A 26,290-nucleotide genomic window follows, 5' to 3' on the forward strand; every position below is an offset into this window, starting at 1 on the left:
ATGACCAAGACATTCACTGTGTTGCTTGCATCGGGTTCTATGGACAGGAAATCCATACACACTAGGTCCAGGGGCCCTGCACTCTGCAAGTGGGACAAAGGAGCTACCCGCGTAGGCAGTGTCTTCCGCCGTAAGCAGCGAATGCATGACTTGCAGTATTCTTCAACCTCCAACTTCATCCGGGGCCAGTAAAACTGGTCTCTGAGCAATCCATAGGCCTCTTCCATCCCCAAATGTGCAGAATCATCATGAAGTGACTTCAACGCCATCCTCCGATACTTCTTGGGCAGAACCAGCTGGCAACGCTGAGGTTTGTCTGGGGGTGACGTGACCTGGCATAATATCTGGTTCTTCAACTCCAGCCGAGGACATTCTTTCAGTAACGGAGGAACCGAAGCGTGTTTCATCTTCTCCGCCTGAGCCATGTCTCCCTTTTCAACCGCGGACCAAATAGTGCCAATACCCGGATCATCTCGCCGAGCAGCTGCCACTTCCCCAGAACTCAATTCCAGCAGCTGATTGGTTTTCAGAGCTGTCAGGTTAATGGGGAATGGCGTCATCAGAAGCCCCCAATTGATCCACCGCTCAATCCGGCCCCTCCTTTTCCTCTGCCTTCACAGTGATGGCAAACTGACACATGGCCTTCCCCCCAGGGGCAGGAACGCTCTCCCACTCCTCGTCCCTGTCCAGTCCCTCATGCGCCTGTCAGAACAAAACATCCGCATCAATATTCCGGCTTCCCAGCCAGTACATCAGGCTGAAATCATAGGCAGACAACGCTGCCAACCACCGATGGCCTGTGGCATCCAGTTTCGCCGAGGTCAGAATATAAGTTAGGGGGTTGTTGTCTGTCCCACCTCAAACTTGGCCCCGTAGAGACAGTCACTCAGCTTATCCACCACCGCCCATTTCAACACTGGGAATTCCAGCTTGTGGGTGGGATAGTTTCTCTTGGAGGGCGACAAATTCCAGCTGACAAATGCCACAGACCTCAACCCAGTGCCCTGATCCTGATACAGGATGCCCCCATCTGTGTGCAGTACACATGGCAATCTGGGGTCCATAAAAGCCGGCACCGGCGTCTGGTTCAGCAACTCCTTCAGCGACTGAAAAGCCTCCCCACATTTTACATCCCACCTCTGTCCAAAGGTTTCCGATGGGTTTAGATATTCTCCACCCTCGTGTCCTTTTTTCCCACTCCCTTTCTTCCCCAAGGGAGGGTAACCACACAGAAGCTGATTCAAGGGGTGACTCACTTTGGCGTAGCCCTTCACAAATCTCTGATAATAACCACAGAACCCAAGGAATGAGCGCAGAGCATTCACAGTCTGGGGCATTGGCCAAGTGGTCACCACTTCTATCTTGGCCGGGTCTGTAGCTGCTCCATTCCATGAGATTGTGTGTCCAACATAGCTAACAGATGTTTGACAGAACTGGCACTTGTCCAGTGAAAGTTTTAACCCTTCAGCTTTCAGGTGGCCGAGCACCTTCAGTAGCCTCCCAAATACTATGAGGTCATCTAAATACACCAATACCTCAAGGAAGTTCATATCCCCCACCATCTTTTCCATGACCTACTAGAAGGTTGCCAGGGCTCCCAATATGCCCTGTGGCATCCTTTCGAACTGGAAGAATCCCAGGAGACATATAAATGCCGTCTTCTCTTTGTCAGCCTCACTCATGGGGATCTGGTAATAACCACTCCTCAAATCCAGCACACTGAACCACTTGGCACCACTCAGACAGGCCAGCGCATCCTCGACCCTCAGGACCGCATACTGATCAGGGACGACGCACCTGTTCAGAGTCCTATCGTCTACACACATGCACACTTTCCCGTCTTTCTTCCAGGCCACTACTATTGGGGACACATAGGGGCCTCTAGACTTCTATTCCAAAGAACAGGCAGAGCCTGCCACAGCTGGGACTTTGAATCTGATTTATCCATTTATTCACAGAGAAGTAAGGGCAGATACTACCTCAGAATTCTCATTCTTCACTGGGGGACATGGATTAATTATACATTCCAAAACCGACCACTCTTTCCCCTCACTTCTCAGATAGAACCCTGTCTTTGAAATCTCCACCTCCAGCTACCTCAGCGCTGGTCTGCATTAAAACGAGAGTTGCGCCCGCCATTTTAGCAAACCTCCGCTCACAATCGCAACTTTAACAGTACTTAACAGTGGAATTAACAATTCATCTGGAGTACATATATCTGCCCCACTGGGTCATTGCTCAGGGTAATCACACAGCATCCAACATAATCAATCCCAGAGGAGCCCCCACAATTATAACACTCGCTTTGCCTAGCAGCTTAATATAGGGGGTGATAACCCCCTGCCTGGCCAAACATAAGAAATCCTGTTCGAGTGGATGCTGCACGATGTGTCCCCTGTTACAAATCAGTACCATGAAATAACAAACAGTACACAATATGTGATTAAACAATTAAGCTTTATAACTCTTACTTTGATTATATTGTTAGTAGAGAAACAAAATATAAAAGAAAAAGGGCCCAGATCATAAGATTTAATAATAAACAGTCTGTGCACAAAAGTTGGAGCTCGCGGTTTCCCCTTCACCAATCCTCCTTTGATCGTCGCTGCCCCTCGGACCCTCGCTCCGAGTTCACCCCGTCTGGTGGCTTACCAAATCTCTCCATTTGCGTCTTCTGTCTTCATCTCTCCTCGACCAAAGACCGCGAAAAAACCCGGCTCCCAGACACACAAGAAAGAACATTTCCTCATTGGCTAACCCCTGCATTCCAAAGCCCCATTATCTCTAGCCAAAACCCAAACATTGCTGCTACAGAGAAACCATTACCTCAGCAGTGAACATTACATTCACCTTAGCAGAGACACATTACAAAGAAGCCATTACATACAGATAAGTGACAGAATCTGGATGGAGGTGGTGACCAAGTGTGGAGAATAAAAAAATGAGAACATTGTAGAATGAGTGAAAATGAGCAGCTGAGCATCAATGTGGATGTAGTGGGCCAAAGTGGCTGCTTCTGTAACCAAAAGCAGATCACATTTTCAATTAGAGAGAACCAAAGACAATCACACCACTAGATATTTAACAGTCCGACTCTTGACATTTGTTTGAATTACAACATTCGAAACTTGTGAACGTTCTAGAAAGTAAGAGGTTTTAAAACTTATACATACATTCAGACAGCATTATCCTCAGCTTCATGGGGTGTACAATTTCTTATAGTTGTCAGTGGTGTCCTAGGAAATGCTTCATATTTTTATTTGTTTATAATTTATTCTGGTCCCAGAGATGAGATTTCCCTTACTGTCTGACCTGAATACATAATTTTAGATGTAACCCTTCCACCGTAGGCTCATAACGAGCCAACTATTCCTGTGAATCCAACTTAACAGTAGCATAACTCTACAATGCATGGTGAATAATGATAAAAAGGCAATTTCCAATAAACAACCACATCTAGGGTAAATATGATTCGGGTAAACACAACACATAAAAGGTTGAATGTCTCTAAGGGAAAGTAGGACTGTTACATATATGAATATTGACACCCATGCAAATTTACTGTTTGCCAGGAAGCAATAATTTAACTCACACCAGAATAGGCTTAGATTAAAGTTGCATTGACAAAATATTTTTAAACTGTAACAAACAAAATGAAGTAAAGGGGCCATTACACACATATGAGCTTATAGTGAGCACTTTATTGTTGGAGCTCACTGTGGCATAATCAATCCAGTTTGCTTCCCTTCATTTACTCACTGTACAAAACAGTTCTGCCTGAAAAAAAGTTGTGGAACATCAATAAATATCCACACCACATCCAAGGACAAAGCATTGAATATTATTCAAGGTGATATGATAACTAGCTAATTTAAAGTTATCCGTATATTCTCCATGAGATCATTGTCTACATGAAGATTTTCTGACAGCAGTATCTGTCCTTCCAAACGCATGCCAGAAGGATGTTACAATCGTCCTGGGGGGACTTAAATATGCAGGTAGATTGGGAAAAATCAGTTTGGTGCTGGATTACAGGAGGGTGAGTTTCTACAGTGCCTAAGAGATGGCTTTTTAGAGCAGCTCATGGTTGAGCCCAGTGGAGGATCAGCTATTCTTGATTGGGTGTTGTGCAATGAACCAGAATTCATTAGAGAACTTAAGGCAAAAGAACCCTTAAGGACAAGGGATCATAATATGATCAAATTCACCCTGACATTTCAGAAGGAGAAGCTGAAGTGAGATGTATCAGTATTTCACTGAACTAAAGGGAATTACAAAGGCATGAGAGACGAGTTGGCCAGAATTGATTGGAAAAGAACACTGGCAGGGATGACAGCACAGCAGCAATGGCTAGAATTTCTGTAAACAATTCGGAAAGCTCAGGATATATACATCCCAAAGAGGAAGAAGTATTCTAAAGGAAAGATGACTCAACCATAGCTAACAAAAGAAGTCAAAATTAACATAAAAGCCAAAGAGAGCGCATATAATGGAGAAAAGATTAGTGAGAAGTTAGAGGATTGGGAAGCTTTGAAAAACCAACAGAAGACAGCTAAAAAAGTCATTAAGGTAAAAATGGAATATGAAAGTAAGTTAGCCAATAATATGAAAGAGGATACCAAACATTTCTTCATTTACATAAAATGTAAAAAAGATGCTGGAGAGGTAGTAATGGAGGACAACAAAATAGTGGATGAACGGGATAAGTATTTTGCATTAGTCTTCACTGGCAGTATGATGAAAGTTCCAGGTATCAAGAGGCATGAAGTGTGTGAAGTTACCTTAACTAGAGAGAAATTTATTGGGAAACTGAAAATTCTTAAGGTAGATAAGTCAGCTAGACCAGATAGTGTAGAGCCCAGAGTTCTGAAAGTGCTGACTGAAGAGATTGTGGAGTCATTAGTAATGATCTTTCAAGATCTCACTAGATTTTGGAATGGTTCCAAAAGACTGGAAAATTGCAAACATTATTTCACTCTTCAGGAAGGGTGAGAGGCAGATGAAAGGAAACTCTAAGCCAGTTAGTCTGACCTCTGTAGTTGGGAAGATTTTGGAGTCGATTATTAAAGATAAGGTCTCAGGGTACTTGGAGACACATGAGAAAATAGACAAGAGTCAGCATGGATTCCTCAAGGGAAAGTACAGACCAACAAAGTTCAGCAAGGCATTGATAAGGTACCCATGCAAGACTTATTGAGAAAGTAAGGAGGCAGGGGGTACAAGGGCACCTTGCTTTGTGGATCAAGAATTGGCTTGCTCACAGAAGGCAAAGAGTGGTTGTAGACGGGTCATATTCTGCATGGAGGTCAGTGACCAGTGGTGTGCCTCGGGGATCTGTTCTGGGATCTCTTCTCATCATGATTTTTATAAATGACCTGGATGAGGAAGTGGAGGGGGATTGGTTAGTAAATTTGCTGATGACACAAAGGTTGGGGCTGTTGTGGATAGTGTGGAGGGCTGTTAGTGGTTACAGCAGGACATTGATAGGATGCAAAACTGGGCTGAGAAGTGGCAGATGGAGTTCAACCCAGATAAGTGTGAGGTGATTCATTTTGGTAGGTCAAATATGATGGCAGAATATAGTATTAATGGTAAGACTCTTGGCAATATGGATGATCTGAGGGATCTTGGGGTCTGAGTCCATAGGACACTCAAAGCTGTTGTGCAGGTTGACTCTGTGGTTAAAAAGGCATACGATACATTGGCCTTCATCAACTGTGGGATTAAGTTGGAATACTGTGCTCAGTCCTGGTCACCTCACTACAGGAAGGATGTGGAAAATATAGAAAGGGTACAGAGGAGATTTACAAAGATATTGCCTGGATTGGGGAGCATGGCTTATGAGAATAGGTTGAGTGAACTCCACCTTTTCTCCTTGGACGATGAGAGGTATTGATCTTGTGGATAGTCAGAGGCTTCTTCCCAGAGCTGAAATTACTAACATGAGAGGGCACAGTTTTAAGGTGCTTGGAAGTAGGTACAGAGGTGATGTCAGGGGTAAATTTATGTTTCTTTACGCAGAGAGTGGTGAGTGCGTGGAATGGGCTGCCAGCGACGGTGGTGGAGGCGGATATGATACGGTCTTTTAAGAGACTCCTGAATAGGTTGCAAAATAGAGGGCTATGGGTAACCTTAGGTAATTTCTAACTAAGTACATGTTTGGCACAGCATTGTAGGCCGAAGGGCCTATATTGTGCTGTAGGTTTTCTATGTTTCTAAAACTGTTGGAATTCATCAAAGAAGTAACAAGCAGGGTAGAGAAAGACGAATTGGTTGATGTTGTGTACTTGGTTTTTCAGAAGGCCTTTGACAAGGTACCATACATGACGTTGCTTAATAAGCTACAAGCCCATGATATTACAGGAAAAATTCTAGCAGGGATAATGTAGTGGCTGATTGGCTGGAGGCAAAGAGTGGGAATAAAGGGAGCCTTTTATGACTCTCTGCCATTGATGAGTGGTGTTTCACAGGGGTCTGTGTTGGGATCGATTCTTTTTACGTTTAATGTCAATGATTTGGATGATGGAATTGATGGCTTTGTTGCAAAGTTTGCAGATGATATGAAGATTGGTGGAGGGGCAGGTAGTGTTAAGGAGCTAGAGGGATTACAGAAGAACTTAAACAGATGGACAAAGAGTGGATGTAGAGAAGGTGTTTTCTATGGTAGGAGCGTCTAAGGTCAGAGGACACAGCCTCAGAATATGGTGGAGCAGACTCGATCAGTCAAATGGTCTGAATCTGCTCCTATATCTTGTGGTCTTATTGTCTTAAATGGGTTCTATGAGTGTTTCACCAAGGTCTTCACTCATGTTTGTCATCTTTCAACTGGCTCCTTCTGCTTCTTCCAAAACTCCTACACACTCTCTCTCTCTCTCCCCCCCCCCCCCTCTCTCCCCCTCTCCCTCCCTCCCTCCCTAGAAAATGGCTACCCCACAATCCCTCTAGAATATTCCAGGGCATCTTATCGGACAGAATGTTAACAAGACAAACCTTGTTGGCTAATTCAACTAGCCTAACTTATCAATCAGCTGAATTATTCAATTGTGTAATGTAATAAAAAGGACTACATTGCACTTTGAGAAAACCTGCAGAAAATAAAATACCCAACAGCATAACAGTATTGATACAAAAAAGCATGGTCCTAAACCAGGGGTATTACATAGACAATCAGAGTTAAAGATCAATAAACACATAGTAAAAGAGCTGAGAAGGAGAAGTAGAAAGTAAAGGAGATGAATTCACTGAATTTCGATATTGAAAGGAATAAGAAGGAAAAAATCCATTGAAAAGAGGGAGAAATAAAAATTGAAGACTTTTTTGTTTAAAATAACTTTCAAATCTAAAATAAATCACAACTTTATGAAAAGAAACCTGAAATGTGATAAAATCTCTGGAATTGAGATAATGAGCAGTAGTATCACATGCAACACACACAAAGTGCTGGAGGTACTCAGCTGGTCAGGCAGCATCTATGGAAATGAATGGATAGTCAACGTTTCGGGCTGAGACCCTTCTTCAGGACAGAGAAGGGGTAAATAGTAGAATAAAAAGGTGGTGTGAGGGGAAGGAGGCTTGCTGGAAGGTGACAGGTGAAGTCAGGTGGGTGGGAAAGGTCAAGGGCTGGAGAAGGAGGAATCTGGTAGGAGAGAGGAGTGGACCATAGGAGAAAGGGAAGGAGGAGTTGGAGACCTAGGGGGAAATAATAGACAAGTGAGAAGAGGTGCAAATAGAGGAGTTGGGGGGCTGGAAGAATTTAGTTACCAGAAGGAGAAATTGATTTGCATGCCATCAGGTTGGAGGCTACCAAGACCAAAGACAAGGTGTTGCTCCTCCATCCTGAGGATGGTCTCACCTTGGCACAGAAGAGGTCATGGACTGACATGTTGGAATGGGAATGGGAATGGGAATGGGAATTAAAATGTTTGGCCATCAGGAAGTCCTGCTTGTGGTGGATGGTGCCGAGGTGCTTGACGAAGTGCACCCCTAATTTACAACGGGTCTCATCAATGTAGAGGAGGCCGCATCAGGTGCATTGGATACAAAAGACATTTTTGTTTTAGGACATTCTATAGATCGCTACAAAGCTCAGTTTGATCTATGGTACAAACACAACCTCTGAAAATTTGATGCATTTCAGTAATGAGGCATTAGTAAAATCTCAATTTTGCAATGTAGAGCAACATTTGGATATTCACATTAACCTGCTTTCACCAGTATCCTTTATTAACTACAGACAACAAGCCCCACTGACCATTACTATCTTGACGAAACTGTCTGTTCATTGGGTTTATAGAGATGTTTACCTGAACTATCTAGATTTTCGTAGGGTGCTATTTTGCTTTCTGGCAATTATTTTAAAAAATTGCAATTTGATTGGTTATTTCAAAGTCTATAGTCATATACACGTGTACATGTATATACAGGTGCAATGAAAAACTTACCTACAGCAGCATCACAGGCACATAGTGGTAAACTCTCTTTCCACCTATTCTAGTTGTATTCAATGAACGATCTGTAGTCAACTATGTTGACTTTTTCAAATAATTTTATCAATGTGATTTTACAAGGATGTTGCCTGGATTGGAGAGCATGCCTTATGAGAATAGGTTGAATGAACTTGGCCTTTTCCCCTTATAACGACGGAGGATGAGAGGTGACCTGATAGAGGTGTATAAGAGGCTGAGAGGCATTGATTGTGTGGATAGTCAGAGGCTTTTTTCCAGGGCTGAAATGGCTAACACGAGAGGGCACAGTTTTAAGGTGCTTGGAAGCGGGTACAGAGGAAATGTCAGGGTGTGTTTTTCTATTTTACACAGAGAGTGGTGAGTGTGTGGAATGGGCTGCCGGTGACGTTGGCGGAAATGGATACAATAGGGTCTTTTAAGAGACTCCTGGATAGGTACATAGAGCTTAGAAAAATAGAGGGCTATGGGTAACCTTAGTTAATTTCTAAAGTAAGTACATGTTTAGTACAGCCTTGTGGGCCAAAGGGCCTTGTAGGTTTCCTATGTTTCTATGTTTCTCTATGTAATATTTATCATCTTGCAGATATCCTAAATGAAATGATTTAGGTATACAAATAAATAAACAGCACTTAACATATGTGGAATTTAAACAATTTAAAAACTTACGTAAAACAATAAGTCGAACTTCTTTGTCAGAGTCCCCTGTCGTATCACCCGGTGCCTCAACGGTACAGAAATAAACACCGTGGTCCCACCACATCACCTCACTGATCCACAAGTCAGCTCCTTTAAAGCAAAAGTATACAAGTTAGCCACAAAGAATGTAGAATATATCAATAACAATTGAATTCAAAACAAAGATCCTCAAACATATTTTACTGAGCTCTGAATTAGTAACATTATCTAGTAACTCTGCTTGAGTGGAGTTAGAACAAAGTTGCTCATCACGTGGTCCTGGTTAGACTGAACATTAGTTTTCCAGTTCAAGTGATAACTGCAGCTTGATAACACAGGCTACAATCTCCAGAGTTTCTCTGAATTTTATTAAAGAAATTAATATACCACTTGCAGCACTGCTCCAAGATAATCTTGCATCTTCAATGAAGTTAAACGTTTACCTACAAATCTGGCCTGTCCCCAGGTTTTCTAACTCAGAGAAATTTAAGCATTTACCAATTGTAATATTCTCATCATTTGACAGGGTAGATGTAGGGATAATGTTCTCCTAGAAACTAGAAACTCCCAGTTTCTAGAAACTGAGATCAATATCAACATCAGGAGATGGGCAGATAGGAGAGAAAAAAGCGAAGACATTTGTTCACCTGTATGGTAGAGAATCTTCGATATTCAAAGGCTCAGTTGCTGAGTATATTCAAGAAAGAGTTTTTAATTATAAACAGAATTAAAAGACAAAGAGTAGGGCAGGAAATGTTTTCTGAGATAAAAGATCAGCGGTGATTTCATTGAATGGCAAAGCAGAGAAAGGGAATGAATAGCTTACACCTCCCTCTCTTTCACACATCTTCATTCATGTTTAGTTGGAATATGGCAAGCTTAAAAGACAATGCTATGTTCATTTTCAGTGCCCTCACCTAGCTTTCATTCAAAATTTTGTTTCTAAAGAACGTCTAGAATATCACAGATCTAAGTCTTGCACTTGAAACAAGATATGCAAAATTTGTAATAACGTTATTGCACCATGCATCTCTTTCATCCAATGACATTTGTTATGAATCGTGATGCAGAGGCCTCATGAAGATGTATACGATAAAACCACACCATGGCAAATAGCACAAAGTTGCAAAAGGTGAGTTTATACAATCCAGGGAAGAAGAAATTCTGAGTAAAAAAAACATTGAGAAATTAAGAAATGTTGATGTTCAAATGGACTCAGCTGTCCTTTTACATTGAAATTTAACAAGCACGTGCAGTAGGCAATTGGGTATGAAAATTGCTTTAATGTCAAAGTACAAAAGTAAGTTTTACTTCAATCAGAGACCAAGCTTGGAAATCGTGTGCATTTTGGCATTCTAACATGAAAAAGGATACATTTGGTTCTTGTGATGTCATTTCATATTAGAAAAGAGGGAATAAGCAAGGAATTTTCAACTATAGTACCTGCACCAAATACTTCCTCTGGCAGCTCATTCCATGTGCTCACATCCTCTTCATGAAAAACTTGCTCCTCGATTCCCTTTTAAATCATGAACCCTATACTGATGCCCTGTACATTCATACTTTGGACTTCCTTACCTTGGGGAAAAGACTATTACCACCCACCATATCTATGCCTCTCATAAATTTAAACACTTCATAAGATTGCCCCCTCATTCTCTTATGTTGCAAAGAGTAAAAACCTAGCCTGGCCCACTTCCCCCTGTAACTCAGGTTCTCAGATCCTGGCAACATCTTCACAAAACTTCTCTCTTCTCTTTCCAGTTTAACCGTGCATTTCCTATAACAGGATGGACTGAACTGTACATAGTACTCCAAGTGTAACCTTACCAAAGGTTTATACAACAGTAACATAATGTCCCAACTCTTTTACTCAGTACCCTGACTGTTAAAGGCCAGTGTGCTAAATGCCCTTCTCACCACTCTGTTCACTTGTAATGCAGCTTTTAACAAACTATGCACTTGTACTCCTGTACCTTCTGCTCCATTACAATCTCTAGTGCACTACAAGTCCTGCACTGATTTGACTTTCCAAAATGCATCACCTCATTATCTGTATTGAAATTCATTTGCCACTCTTTGGCCTACTTAGTTTACTGATCAAGATCCCTCCAGAATCTACAATAACCTTCTTCAATATTAACAACAGCCTTCAACCACTACCCTCTGCTTTTTACTTTGCTGAGTGGTGGTGCAGATTCAAGGGATCAAATCGTCTATTCTTATGCAATCCATATTTTGACTCACATTTAAAAGGTTTTGGTATTTACATCAAAGGGATCCAGATTTTTACAATTCCAGCTGTAAGATTTTGGACATGCCTAGCATGCAAATCTCTAGATTGCCCCCAGAAGGACATTTATGCTAGCCAACAATATCATATTATTATTACTATGCACATGTAATCAACATTTTGCTTGCACCAGATGATCAAATATTAAAACAAAGAACAGCATAAAAAGTAACAACACCAAAAAGAATTAAGAGGCAGTAAGTTATGTCATGGATAATAAAAATTTTTAAAGCAGTTTTTCAAAAGAGGAACAGAATATTTCTGCTGGAAAAGGAGATAGGACAAGGGGTGAAATACTGAGAACAGATAGCCTATAATTATTGGCGTCAATGTGATGCTTACTGTTCTGAATGGTGATCTTCCTTTGTCTATATTCGTTCCCCAGTATGGGTTCATTCTGGCCCCGTTTCTGAATTACAGTTCGCACATGACGCTGATCATCTTGGCAATCATTGGATGGATCTTGGCCCATACTCAACATAGCAATGTACGCTGCGAGAAGGACTCAAATTAATTCTTGTGCACGTTCATGTATTATACATCATCATATAATTTTATATAGTATACAAAAATAAACAAATTATACTGTTCTAATGTATTTCACAAATAGACAAATATTTGAGACCTGTTTTACTTGTATTACGCTCCTTAATTCCTGATTTTTCCTATAAATAAAACTATTTCTCCTGGTATCTTGCCAACTGAAGGTAATCACTGAGATTCTTGCTGGCAGCCTGTGACATTTTCGAACAAATGAAACATAGTCACCAAAGCTGCCACTGCTGATCTCTTTGTGCAAAACAGTTTCATGAATACATTCTCTTTCATATTTAAGTTTAATTATCATTCAACCATACAGGATTACCCATGAATAAAGCCAAACCAAAGTGTTCCTCCTGAGCTGAGGTGCAATACATAGTGCCAACAGCATATACTATATAAAATAGCATTAAGCATAGTCACATAAAAAATACACATTGCCCAAGTTCCTCAGTGACATATCTTGAAAATTGATGGTGCATGAGTATTATTGGCAAGAACAAGCAGTTTACAGCAGATAATGAAGACGTACATGCAAGCAATCTACCCTGTCTTCCACTGACTGAACACTGAACACCGATGGTAGGGGTCAGCTCTTAATGCCACATCACACTGCTTCCGGCGTCAACTTTCCTGGACTACTGCAACGGGCAAGCCGTCAGCAGGAGAAGAGATGAATGGGTACAGAGAATGTTGCTAAAGTGTTTTATGCATGCAAGTGTCAACTACATCAAAAATCACTTCAAATTGCTTTTGACATTGCATTCATTATAGAGTACAACATGACAATCATCTCATGACTTCCGGTAAGATGGCGATAGTTTAGTCGCTTAGAATTATCGCTCTTTTTCATTTCTTACCTCCGCACTCTATCTCCTTTCTTTTAAACTCCAGAGTGTTAAATTTTTTGCTCTCCTACCTGCCTGTGAATACACCTGTCCTACAATGGCCACAAAGTTCCCTAAATCTGGGAAAAAAGAAGTCTCTACGATTGCAACTGTCTTGGGTTCCTCTGCCGAGATTATCTCTATTTTGGAACAGCACCGACAAGAGATTATATCTGAACTTAAGTCTGAATATAAGTCTTCTTTCAGTTCGTTGGGAGTCAAAATTGGATCAAATTAATTCCAAAGTGGAGGATCATGCCGAACTTCCCTTTCATCTTGAGTCAGCTACTGAAAATTTAAAATGTCGCGATCAGCAGCTGGAATTCGTCTGTTTCAATTTGAGTGAGCATAACACCAAGTTAACGTCCAAAATAACTGATCTCGAAGATCGGAGCAGGTGTCATAATCTACGAATCCTCGGTCTGCCAGAGGCTATCGAAAGTGGGTCTCTTGTTGAATTTTTTTCTTCTTTACTCTCTGAGATTTTTGGGAAGGATATTATTCCGACCCCACCCAAGTTAGACAGAGCTCACCGTACATTTCTGGCCAAGCCCGAGTTGGGCTCTAGGCCACGCCCAGTAATTCTGTGCTTTCATCGATATCAGGTGAGAAATCTTTTGATCATGGAAGCACGTCAGAGAGGAAAATTGGATTTCAAGGGTAATTTTATACGTATTGTTGAGGATTATGCTCAAGTTCTGAAGCTGCGCACTGAGTATAAATAAGTTATGAAAGAGTTCTACAATCGTGGATTCAGGCCCTCTCTCTGTTATCCAGCCCATCTCTGAATAACTCTTAGTACTGGACAAAAAAATGGTTTAACTCGGTTACAGAAGGTCAGAAATATATTGAAAGACTCCCTGCCGTTTCAACTCCATCAGACTCAGTCCGATTATTTAAAATGGCCACTAAGTACTTCTTTAAAAAAAAATTCTTTCTAGTTTTTTTCTGTTTTCTTTTTAAATTATTGTATTTTTTCATAGTTTCTCATGGGTGGGCTACTCTGGATTATTACTTTGAGTTAAGTTTAATACTTTTTGATAGAACTGTTTCTTCTTTTCTTTATGCATAATTTTAATTTGTAGTGCATAAGCTCTCTGGTTTTTGAATTGTTGTCAAACGGAGCTTATGATGATGTTGAGAAACTGAAAGTTGGTTTTTGGGGTGTTTTTTTCTCTGAAGAGCTTGCTGCTGTTTTTTGGTAGCTTTTTTCTTCTGGGATTTGAAGGCAGGGAGGGCCCTCTAGTGCCAACACCATACATAGAACCTTTAGTTATTCCTTGTTACTCAAGACATTTTTTTGTTCTGATTCTCTTGTCTTATATTTTTGTCTCAGAGCTGTTTTTTGAATATTTGATCTTGTTTATGCCTACTACCCTTTATGTTTTTTTAAATGACAATGGTTAGCCCGTTGAATCTTATAAGCGGGAAGGTTAAGAGACTGAACTATCCTGTTAAAAGAAGGAAGGTGCTTTCACATCTTAAGCAGCTCAAAGCTGACATTGGTTTTCTGCAAGAAACACATATTCGAAGTTTTGATAACTCTCGTCTTATGTCCAGTTGGGTGGAACAGCCCTTCCATTCTGCCTTCCCGGCTAAAGCCGGTGGGGGGGAAGGGGGGGGGTCTCAATCCTTATGAATCAAAATGTTCCCTTTGAGCTTCACAACAAAGTATCTGATAAAAACGGTCCTTTTATTATTGTCTCTGGAAAACTGTATAATACTAGGGTAGTCTTGGCTAACCTGTATGCTCCCAATTCGGATGATGTGAACTTTTTTGATCAATTTTTCTCTTTATTGCCTGACTTGAGTTTATATTCTCTTATATTGGGTGGTGATTTTAATTGGTGCGTAGATCCAGTTTTGGATTGATTGTCATCTGTTCCTAGACAACCTAGTATATCTGCTTTATCTATTCACTCTTTTCTTTCTAATTATGGTATCTCCGACGTGTGGCGTTTTTCCCATCCTACTGAGAGAGATTATGCCTTTTTTCACATGTCCATCATACTTTTACTAGAATTGATTATTTTTTAATGGATAACCAGCTGATTCCATCTGATCGCTCTTGTGATTATCAGAGTATATTGATTTTGGATCATGCCCCAGTTACCCTGTCTATACATTTTCCTGGTTTCCCTCAAATGAATAAACATTGGCGTTTTACCCTAACCTTGTTGTTGGATAATGATTTTGTAAAATTTATGAAGGACCAGATAACTTATTTTTAAAACACTAACACGTCATCTGAAATCTCATCCAAGGTTGTCTGGGATGCCATGAAAGCATATTTGAGGGGTCAAATAATTTCATATACTGCGAATCTGAAAAGAAATACCTATTTAGAGCAATTAGATTTGATCAGTCAGATTAAAGAAACAGACCAACTATATGCCCAGTCCAAAAATCCCAAACTGTACAAGAAGAAAGTAGAACTTCACACTAAGTTTGACCTTATTTCTACCCAACCAGTTGAAAGTCAACTTCTTGAAAGCAAGAACTAATTTTACATTCATGGTGATAAATCTGGCAAGTTTTAGTCAACCAACTAAGACGCTCTAAAGCTAAACAACAAATTACAAAAATTCGAATGGGAAATGGGAACATTACTTTGAATCATTCTGAAATTAATGACACATTTAAGAATTATTACTCTCGATTTTATACCTCTGAACCTTTAAATGGTAATATCTCTGTTGAGCATTTTTTAAACAGTTTAAATATTCCTTTGCTTTCTTCCGACCTTAAAACAAAATTCAATGAGCCATTATCAATAGAGGAAATATCCTCTGCGATTTCTGCACTGCAGCTGGGTAAATCTCCTGGATGGTTTTCTGCAGAATTTTATAAATCATTTTCCTCACAGCTTTCATCTCAATTATTCTTAGTTCTATCTGATTCATTTAAACATAGAAAATTGTCAGCATCATTTAACGAGGCATGAATCATTTTTAGCCAAAGAAGGTAAAGATCCAACAGAGTGTTCTTTGTATAGACCGATTCCTTTGTTAAATGTCGATGTTAAAATGTTGGCTAAAGTTTTAGCTCGTAGATTGGAGAACTTGTACCTTCTATTATTTCTGAAGATCAAACTGGTTTTATTAAAAATCGCCTTCTTTTTTTTAATATCCAGCATCTATTTAATATCTTATATTCACCTTCAATTGGGACTCTTGAATGTGTCATTTCTCTTGATGCGGAGAAAGCATTTGATCATGTGGAGTGGAATTACCTTTTTGCAGATTTAGAAAAATTTGATTTTGGTCAAAGTTTTATTTCATGGATTAAATTGTTATATTCATGTCCCACCACTTCTGTTTTGACCAACTCGCAGCAATCCCAGTCTTTTAGCCCTAAACATGGCACCTGACAAGGATGTGCTTTAAGTCCCTTCCTTTTTGATTTGGCCATAGAGCCACTGGAGATTGTGTTTCGTAGCTGTGCTGAATTGATGGGGATTTGGAGGGGAGGTGTTGAGCATAAAGTTTCTCTTTATGCCGATGATCTTTTTTTTTATATCAAATCCAAGTACTTTACCCCCAATGTTTTTACTTCTTAATCAATTTTGTCAGCTTTCCAGTTGCAAACTTAACTTACATAAGAGTAAACTCTTCCCAATCAATAGCGAAGCATAACCATTAGTATTTCATGACCTCCCTTTTAAAGTAGTTAATAATCAATTCACTTACCTTGGTATTACAGTAACAAGGAACTTCAAGAATCTTTTTTGAGAAAATTTTGTTAATCTTTTAAATTCTACAAAACAGAGTTTGACACAGTAGTCACCCTTGTCTATGTCTCTGGTAGGTCAAATTAATGTTATTAAAATGCATATCCTTCCTAAATTTTTATACTTATTTCAGTCTTTACCTATTTTTATTTCTAAAGCTTTTTTTGATCTGTTAGATTCTATTATTTTGTCCTATCTATGGAAGGGCAAATGTTCCAGACTTAATAAAGCTCACCTTCAAAAATCTAAAAAGGAAGGCGGTATGGTCTTGCCTTACTTCTGTGTATATTATTGGGCAGCCAACATTCATTGTCTTACTTTTTGGTCCTTCTTTAATAATCCGTCTGACTACCCAAAATGGGTGGCAATGGAGTTGGAACTCTAGTAAAGATCTCTCCATTTCTGCACTTCTTGGATCTGCACTTCTTTATCACTTGCCTAGACTAATTGTTAATCCTCTTAATATACATACTCTGAGAATATGGGCTCAGTTCAGAAAATGTAATGGCCTTCATGGTTTCTCTCTCTCTAGTCCTATTTTACACAATCAGCTTTTCCTACCTTCTATGCAAGACTCAACATTTCATGATTGGTATAGAAAGGGCATTAGGCACTTTGAAGATCTTTTCATAGATGATCATTTTGCAACTATTTAACAACTGTCTGTAAAGTTTAACCTACCTAATACTCACTTCTTTAGATATCTTCATATTAGACATTTCATTAACCCTTTAATATCTAATTTTCCTGAGATGCCAGAGAAAAATGTTGTGGACCTGTTTCTTTGTATTAATCCATTGGGTAAAGGTTTAATATTTACTATTCGTGATAAGTTAGTGATCTTGAGGCATGCTCCCTTCGATAAAATTAGAACTGCCTGGGAGCATGATTTAAATATTTCTTTATCTGATGCGGTTTGGGATTCAATTCTTAAGTCAGTTAACTCAACCTCTTTATGTGCTCGCCACTGCCTTTTGCAGTTTAAGGTTGTACACAGGGCTCATATGTCTAAAACTAAATTATCATGGTTTTATCCTGACATTAGCCCTATAAGTGTAAAGGGGGTGAGGCTTCTCTTATTCATATGTACTGGGCTTGTCTTAGTATAGAGAAATTCTTTATCCCATATTCTTAATTGCCACTTAGAACCTAACCCTCTGATTGCTCTTTGTGGCACCTTGGGTGAAGTAGACATTCATTTGAGTCCGACTAAATGTCAAACATTATCTTTTGCCTCTCTTTTGGCTAGACGGTTAGTTCTTCTCAGGTGGAGAGATGTTACCCCACCCACTCATGCTCAATGGCTTAGTGATATTATGTCCTGTTTAGACCTTGGAAAGATTCATTATTCACTTCTCAATTCGGATATAAAGTGTCATAAGGTATGGGGACCTTTTCTTGAATACTTCCATAACTCCTCTTTAGATTAAGTTTATTCTTTTTTTGTACTATAATCCCTTACTTTCAGCTTTTTTTTTCCTGTAAGCTTTACAGTTTTTTATGAGAATTACATTATAGTTTTGGTAGTAGGCATTATATTTTCTTTTTTTAATATATATTTACAGCTCTGTGGGGTCGAACGCTCCGATTAATTTTTCTTTTACACATTGAAATGGTTGGCCTGAAGTTTTGTAGTGGGGAGGATACTAACTTTATATGATTTTATTTTGGGTGCTTTTTCCTTATTGTTATGAATTATATATTAGACACGTTTGTTTTGCACTATATAAATCTCCATTTTGTTGATGGGTTTTTTTGGTAGTTGTATTGTAAAACCTCAAAAAAATTAATTTAAAAAAAGATCATCTTGTGCATACTGAATGCCAAGTTCGTTTCTAGTGGTGTTGGTTGAAAAGGTGAGGGAGATTCATCTACTTTCCTTCAAAATCTGGTTTCTGTTCTTTGATGGCTATGTTAAGTATTGAAACAAATTTAGTTTAATTAAAGGAGAGCATCTCTGCAACGAAGAGCTTTCTTAAGTTCTACAATGAGGGGTTATCTAAAATTTGAGCCTAAATAAGACTCCTGTTTAATACTAGTTCTATGTAGTTACAAGATAATCATGACTGTCCAGTATTCAAAATGGCATATCTCAGTCATAGATTTATACAACATGGAAACTGGTCTTTCTGCCCAACATCTATATGGACCAAGATGCCCATCTCAGCAAGCGCCAGTGTCCTGTATTTGGCAAGTATCCTGCTGAACTTTCGCAATTATTTTTTAAATATTGTATTTCTTGCCACTCCCACTTACCATAGGAGCTTGTTCCAATACCCACCATAATTTGTGTGGCAAAGTTGCCCCTCAAATCCCCTTAACTACTTCCACTCTTGTCTTAAATATGTGCCCTCGTGTTTGTGACTCTCTAATGCTGGGAAAAAATCTGTGACTATCTACCCTATTCATGCCGCTCATGATTTTAACACAATGTCTATGTGCTCACCTTCCCTCACTCCAGGGAAAACGGTCCCAGTTTATCTAATCTCATTTTTTAACCCAAGACCTTCATTCGCGTCAACATCCTCACAAACATCTTCTCCATATTCTCCAGCTTAAGTACATGCTTCCTATAGTGTGACCACAAGAGGTGTGATTCTTGCTTAGGGTGCAAGAGGCCCCGGGTGAGCCCAATTCTGGGGCGGCATGGTTAGCGAAACGCTATTACAACACCAGCGACACAAGCTCAATTCCCACTGGTATTTGTAAGGAGTTTGTACATTCTCCCTGTGACTAAATGGGTTTCCTCCAGGTGCTCTGGCTTTCTCCGACTTTCCAAAAACAAACTGGTTGGTAAGTCACATGGGTATAATTGAGCAGTGTGGGCTCATTGGCTGGAAGGGCCTGCTAACATTCTGTACCTGAAAATAAATAAAAATGAAACATGATGTCCCATCTCTTGTACTCAATATTACAACTGATGAAGGTAAGCCATAGAGCTTCTTCACCACTGCATACCCGTGTCACCACTTTCAGGGAGCATCTTGGATCCCCAAATATCTCTGATCAATGACAGTCATCAGGGCCCTGCCAGTCACTATGCAGTGGTTTAACCTCCTGAATGTATCACTTTGCACATGTCTGAGTTAAGTTTCATCATCATTCCTCTACTGACTTTCCAAATGGATCAATATTCCATTGTAAACTTCAATAGCCTTCTTCACTGTCCACTATAACCACCAATATTGGTCCAATCTGCAACGTACATATCACACCACCTACAGTCTCATCTAAATTGTCAAACAATAGGGGACCAATTCATGCAGTACCCCATTGGTTACAGCTTTCCAATTTGACAACCAATCCTCCCCCCTCCCCATTACTACTCTCTTGACTCTTTCCACCAAGCTAATTTTGGCTAGCTCACTCATGTGTTCTAACCTTCTGGATCAGCCTGCCATGTGGGACCTCACGGCCCTGCTAAAATTTCATGCAGACAATATACCCTGCCAACCTCGAGAATAAAGAGGCTCTGTTGCATTCAGATGGCTACATTGGAGCTCCTTCATTCACATGCTTGACACTACATCCTTAAACAAATGTTCGATTCCAACCTGTCAAGGAAAGACACTATCGGGTGACAGAGAAAAAAAGATTCAAGGACATTCTCCAAGCCTCTTTGAAGAAATGTGAAATCTCCACCGACTCGAGGGAATCACTGGCCATTGACCATTCAGAGTAGAAAAGAAGTTTCAGGATTGTATCGGGAACCTCCATCTATTATCATTTACTCCATTTTTTTGGGGAGAGAGCCATAAATGATCATGAAACAATGCATGTGCTTAAAGCCTATTTCAAGATACATTGAGACATAAAAGCAAGATGTATTACTGAAGCTGATGAGCATGGCAGTTCCATGGAAATCTAATGCCCATTTACTCTCTAACGGCCCACAGAAATAAAAAAAATCCACGTGCTGGTGCATCGAGCCTCAAGCTCTGCAGCTGGACTCAGATTACATGCAAGTGACCCCACACTGATCTTCATTATGAAGGTACTTTCAGATTAAGTTCTATTATTAAAATTTTTCTTAATTGAGGATGGTGGTCATATCAAGCACAACCTGGCTCATTCAATCAATGCTTAAAAATACATTCACTGAATATTTAATCCCAATCTTATTGCTAATCTCTGAAATTTAAAACATACTGTTAAATGAAAAAAGTATGTAAACTTTTAATCACAAAAAGCAACACCACTTTGATCGTTATTTTTAAACTCTATTGGCAGTAGACCATAAGACCACAAGACATAGGAGCAGAATTAAGCCAACTGACCCATCAAGTCTCCCATCTTCCCATGCTGACTTCGTCCTAACTTGTCCTATATCGCCAAGTACTCCATAACCTCATCCTTAATAACTGACTCCAGCATCTTCCCAACCACTGAGATCAGGCTAACTGGTCTATAATTTCCTTTCTGGTGCCTCCTTCCTTTCTTAAAGAGTGGAGTGACATTTGCCATTTTCCAGTCCTCCAGAACCATGCCAGAGTCCAATGATTCTTGAAAGATCATTACTAATGCCTCCACAATCTCTGCACTACCTCTTCCAGAACCCTAGGATGCAGTTCAACAGGTCCAGGTGACTTATGCACCTTTAGGTCTTTCAGCTTTTTGAGCACCTTCTCTCTTGTAACCATAACTGCACTCATTTCTCTTTCCTCACACTCTTCAACAGCTTTCACACTGCTTGTGTATTCCACAGTGAAGACTGATGCAAAATACTAATTTAGTTCATCTGTCATCTTCTTGTCCCCCATTATTATTTCTCAGGCCTCATTTTCTTCTGCTCCTATATCTACCTTCACTACCATTTCATTTTTTACATACTTGAAAAAGATTTTCTATGCGCCTTGACGTTGTTTGCTAGCTTGATTGAATATTTCATCTTTTTCCTCCTAATGATTCCTTCATTTCCTTTCTGTAGGCTTTTAAAAGCTTCCCAATCCTCTATCTTCCTGCTAATTTTTGCTTTGTTGTATGTCCTCTCTTTTGCTATTACATTAGATTTTCTTTTCCCTGTCAGCCACAGTTGTACTATTTTGCCATTTGAGAATTTATTTGTTTTTGGAATACACCTATCCTGCACTCTCCTCATTTTTCACAGAAACTCACACCATTGCTTTTCTGCTGTCATCCCTGCAAGCACCTCCTTCCAATTTACTTTGGCCAACTCCTTTCTCATACCACTGTAATTTTTTTACTCCACTGAAATACTGCTATGTCATTCTTTACATTTTTCCTATGAAATTTCAAGCTGAAATCAATCATATTGTGATCACTGGTTCCTTTACCTTAAGCTCCCTAATTGCCTCCGATTCATTACGCAAAACTCAATCCAGTATAGCTGATCCCCCACTAAGTGCAACGACAAGCTGCACTAAAAAGCCATCAGATTGAATTTGTTCAATGCCTCTCTCTTGAGATCCATTACCAACCTGAGTTTCCCAATCTACCTGCATGTTAAAATCTCCCATGGTCATCATAACATTGCTCTTCTGACATGCTTTTTCTAATTCCCGTTGTAATCTGTGGTCCACATCCCAGCTACTGTTGGGAGACCTGTATACAACTGCCATCAGTATCCTTTTACCCTTGCAGTCTCTTAACTCAACCCACAAGGATTCAACATCTTCCGAACCTATGTCATATCTTTCTACTGATTTGATGCCATTCTTTACCAGCAGAGCCACACCTTCTGCCAACTTTCCCAACCCTTCCATACAATGTGTAACCACGGACATTCAGCTCCCAACTACAACCATCGTTCAGTGATGGGCACAACATCATATTCGACAATCTGTAAAAGTGCAACAAGATAATCCACCTCATTTCTTATACTCTGTGCATTGAGATATAACACTTAGAGTAATATATTTGCTACCCTTTTTGATTCTGCATCCCTAATGCACTGATACTCATCCTTGCTGGCTGCAATTTTGTTCTATTATCTACTTGTCTGATTGCACACTATCTTTGCTTTTTACCATTCATCCAAACCTGCATCCCTTCACTCCGGTTCCCACCCCCCTGCCAAATTAGTTTAAACTCTCCCCAACAGCTCTAACAATCTGCCCGTGAGAATATCGATCCCCGCACCACCACTGTCTCTCCCCTCACTAGCATGCAATACCAGTAGCAATCCAGAAATTACTTCCCAAGAAGTCCTGGTTCTCAGTTTTCTGCCTATCACTCTAAATTCTTTCTTCAGGACCTCTTTGCTTTTCCTTCCTATGTCATTGGTACCAATATGTACCAAGACATCTGGCTGCTCCCCTTCCTCCTCCAAAATGCTGTGGACACAATCCGAGACATCCCTAACCCTGGCAGCTGGGAGGCAGCATACCATCCGGGTGTCCTGTTCACGTCCACAGAGCTCCTCTCTGTTCCTCTGACTATAGAGTCCCACATTACAACTGCTCCCCTCTTCTCCCTCTTTCCATTTTGCACCATGAAGCCATGACCAGTAACTCGGTCTCTGTGGAATTCCTCTGTGAGGTCATCCACCCACAATAGTATCCAAAACTATGTATTTATTTTCAAGGGGAATAGCCACGGGGTGCCCTGTGCCAACTGCATATTCACTGTCCTATTCCTTCTCCTGAATAATGTTGTACTCCCACATCTGCTCAGCAGAGGGTGCTGTTACATTATTTAACTTTCACCACAGATAATGGTATAATGATTTGTTTTTACTCAAAAGTAGACTGCTTTTCATGACCTTAACTCTGTACAAGGAGAATAAATAATGCAAGGGACCAGCATATAACATGTGACCTGAATAAAGAATAGAACTGCATTAGTAGTGGCATATACTAATGATCTGACAGAGGGTCAGCCAGATGTTAAAGCATAGGACCAAAAGCCAGCTTCAGTCTTTTATGCCAGTCCACTTATTCCGATCCCCCAAATTATGTTTACAGCACTCACTAACTTGGACATATACATGAAAAGTATCTGCATACCTCAAATGATATCATAAACTTCTTTGGTCTATGCAATTGCCTTCAGGTAAATATTGGTACTCACATTGTTTTATTGCCACATGTATTAAAGTACAGTGAAACCCTCATCTTCAAACTGTTTTTCACAGATCAATTTATTATACATTGCATTTAGCTAGAATAAGGTAAAACTATAACAAACAGGATAAAGAGTAAAGGCCACCAAAAAACTGAAGTACAGGTAAATGATAAATGTAAGCTCATAACCAGGTGGACTGTGAATCTAAGAGTACATCTTATTGTACAAGATATCCATTCAGGAATCTGATAATAATAGGATGAAAGGTGTCTTTGAGCTTGGTGGTACAAGCTTTCAGGTTTTTGTATCTGTTCAGCTGAGTCGTTAACATGTATTTCAAGCCAGTGCCCTAAATGATAGATAGATAGATAGATAGATACTTTATTCATCCCCATGGGGAAATTCAACTTTTTTCCAATGTCCCATACACTTGTTGTAGCAAAACTAATTACATACAATACTTAACTCAGTAAAAAATATGATATGCATCTAAATCACTATCTCAAAAAGCATTAATAATAGCTTTTAAAAAGTTCTTAAGTCCTGGCGGTAGAATTGTAAAGCCTAATGGCATTGGGGAGTATTGACCTCTTTATCCTGTCTGAGGAGCACTGCATCGATAGTAACCTGTCGCTGAAACTGCTTCTCTGTCTCTGGATGGTGCTATGTAGAGGATGTTCAGAGTTTTCCATAATTGACCGTAGCCTACTCAGCGCCCTTCGCTCAGCTACCGATGTTAAACTCTCCAGTACTTTGCCCACGACAGAGCCCGCCTTCCTTACCAGCTTATTAAGATGTGAGGCGTCCCTCTTCTTAATGCTTCCTCCCCAACACGCCACCACAAAGAAGAGGGCGCTCTCCACAACTGACCTATAGAACATCTTCAGCATCTCACTACAGACATTGAATGACGCCAACCTTCTAAGGAAGTACAGTCGACTCTGTGCCTTCCTGCACAAGGCATCTGTGTTGGCAGTCCAGTCTAGCTTCTCGTCTAACTGTACTCCCAGATACTTGTAGGTCTTAACCTGCTCCACACATTCTCCATTAATGATCACTGGCTCCATATGAGGCCTAGATCTCCTAAAGTCCACCACCATCTCCTTGGTCTTGGTGATATTGAGACGCAGGTAGTTTGAGTTGCACCATATCACAAAGTCCTGTATCAGTTTCCTATACTCCTCCTCCTGTCCATTCCTGACACACCCCACTATGGCCGTGTCATCAGCGAACTTCTGCACATGGCAGGACTCCGAGTTATATTCGAGTTAATAGCAGTAGGGTTTGGTTAAAATACTGGTCAAAATTTGACTAGCTTTAACACTCATAAAAACTTACATAAAAATGTATAAAGTATCAAGGTTACCAGAGATATTTCCCTGAGATCTTTCCCTAAAAGGGTAAAGTAGTAATGAAGATAAACAAAATAGGTAACGTCCAATGGTAGTACTTACATGAGGAATAGTATTCAAATATGGGGTCTTTGCAAAATGTTTTGAAACGCCAGGTGACAACTACATCCTGAACTTGTGAGGATGTGGAATAATCACATCTTAGAGCAATGGAAGAAAAGAGTGTTGTCGTGCGTTTTGTCTCTGGTACAGTCACCAACAATGCAAGGCATGCTGCAAGAGAAAATAATTGTAGATGTTCAACACAAAGTTCTGTGGAGATTATAATATTACAATGCAATTAATTTGGTTTTAACTGGAGTACATTAAATTCACACATTAGAACTCAGAATTAGAGCTTCAAATGACTGTTCTATGTCCTCATTACCTTTTTCTTCTGGCTGAGCAAGTCTATTGAATATAAAGTATATGTATACGAATTAATAGTATCAGTATATGAAGTCCTTCTTTCTGGACAAATACTCCAACAAAAAGAGGATTTCAGCGATAACTTGAGTTGGTAAACAGAAATTCCTTTGACTGGGATAGACTGTCATGGCAAGCGGATTTTCAATGGTTTGGATACCACTGTGGAAGAATCATTCTAAGTTTCAAAAGGGTGAGTGTTCACCTATGCCCAAGTCCTGATCGTCTCTGCCAACCTCTACTCAAAAGCTATGTGAAATCTTGATGCAGGCCACTAGTGTCAAGTTATCACTGAAGTGAAAATTGTGAAAACCTTTACTCTACAAACAACTTTGTCCTTCAAACATCCAAATTTGCAGAACTATAATGTTCCAGTAATATTTCAGTTTTGCACTTACTTGAATATTTAGCAAAAATGTATACTTTGTATTGATAGTTAAAACTCCATAACCATGCAAAGGCCATTTACTGATTTTTAAAAGAATAAAGAAAACCGTTAATGAGGAATGAAAAGTTTATTTGAAGAAGTCCCTTCAAAAGTAAGAGAATGACATGCCAAAATGGAGCAGAATGGATTGGGCCTGGTGTTTTTCCTCCAGTTTGTGTTGGGCCTCACAAACCAGAGGAACACCTCATATTCTGCTAAAGTATATGACATCCAATGGCATGAACATTAAATGTTCCTATTTTAGGTAACTCTTACCTCAGGTTCCATGCCTTCCCTCTGCCACTGTCTCCTTCTGTTCCTCCTCTGACTCCCTATTTTGTCCCCTTTTTTGACCCCCCACTCACTCAGTGCATAATCATCCAACTTTGACCAGCACACAAAAAAACTGGAGGAACTCAACAGGTTAGGCAGC

General features: G+C 39.9%; 1 protein-coding gene across 1 annotated transcript in view; it reads right to left on the reverse strand.

Moving 5' to 3' along the window:
* The window catches only part of LOC140727675 (immunoglobulin-like domain-containing receptor 1), a 61,970-nt gene that overhangs the window by 11,317 nt on the left and 24,363 nt on the right, over nt 1–26,290 (reverse strand). The window contains exons 2-4 of the mRNA XM_073045314.1: nt 25,068–25,238; nt 11,776–11,925; nt 9,132–9,251 (exon numbers count right to left, since the gene is read on the reverse strand). Of these exons, the coding sequence (XP_072901415.1) occupies nt 9,132–9,251; nt 11,776–11,925; nt 25,068–25,238 (441 nt within the window). The remainder of the gene's footprint in view (nt 1–9,131; nt 9,252–11,775; nt 11,926–25,067; nt 25,239–26,290) is intronic.

Source organism: Hemitrygon akajei, chromosome 5 (assembly GCF_048418815.1).
Source record: "Hemitrygon akajei chromosome 5, sHemAka1.3, whole genome shotgun sequence".
Taxonomy (NCBI): Eukaryota; Metazoa; Chordata; class Chondrichthyes; order Myliobatiformes; family Dasyatidae; genus Hemitrygon; species Hemitrygon akajei.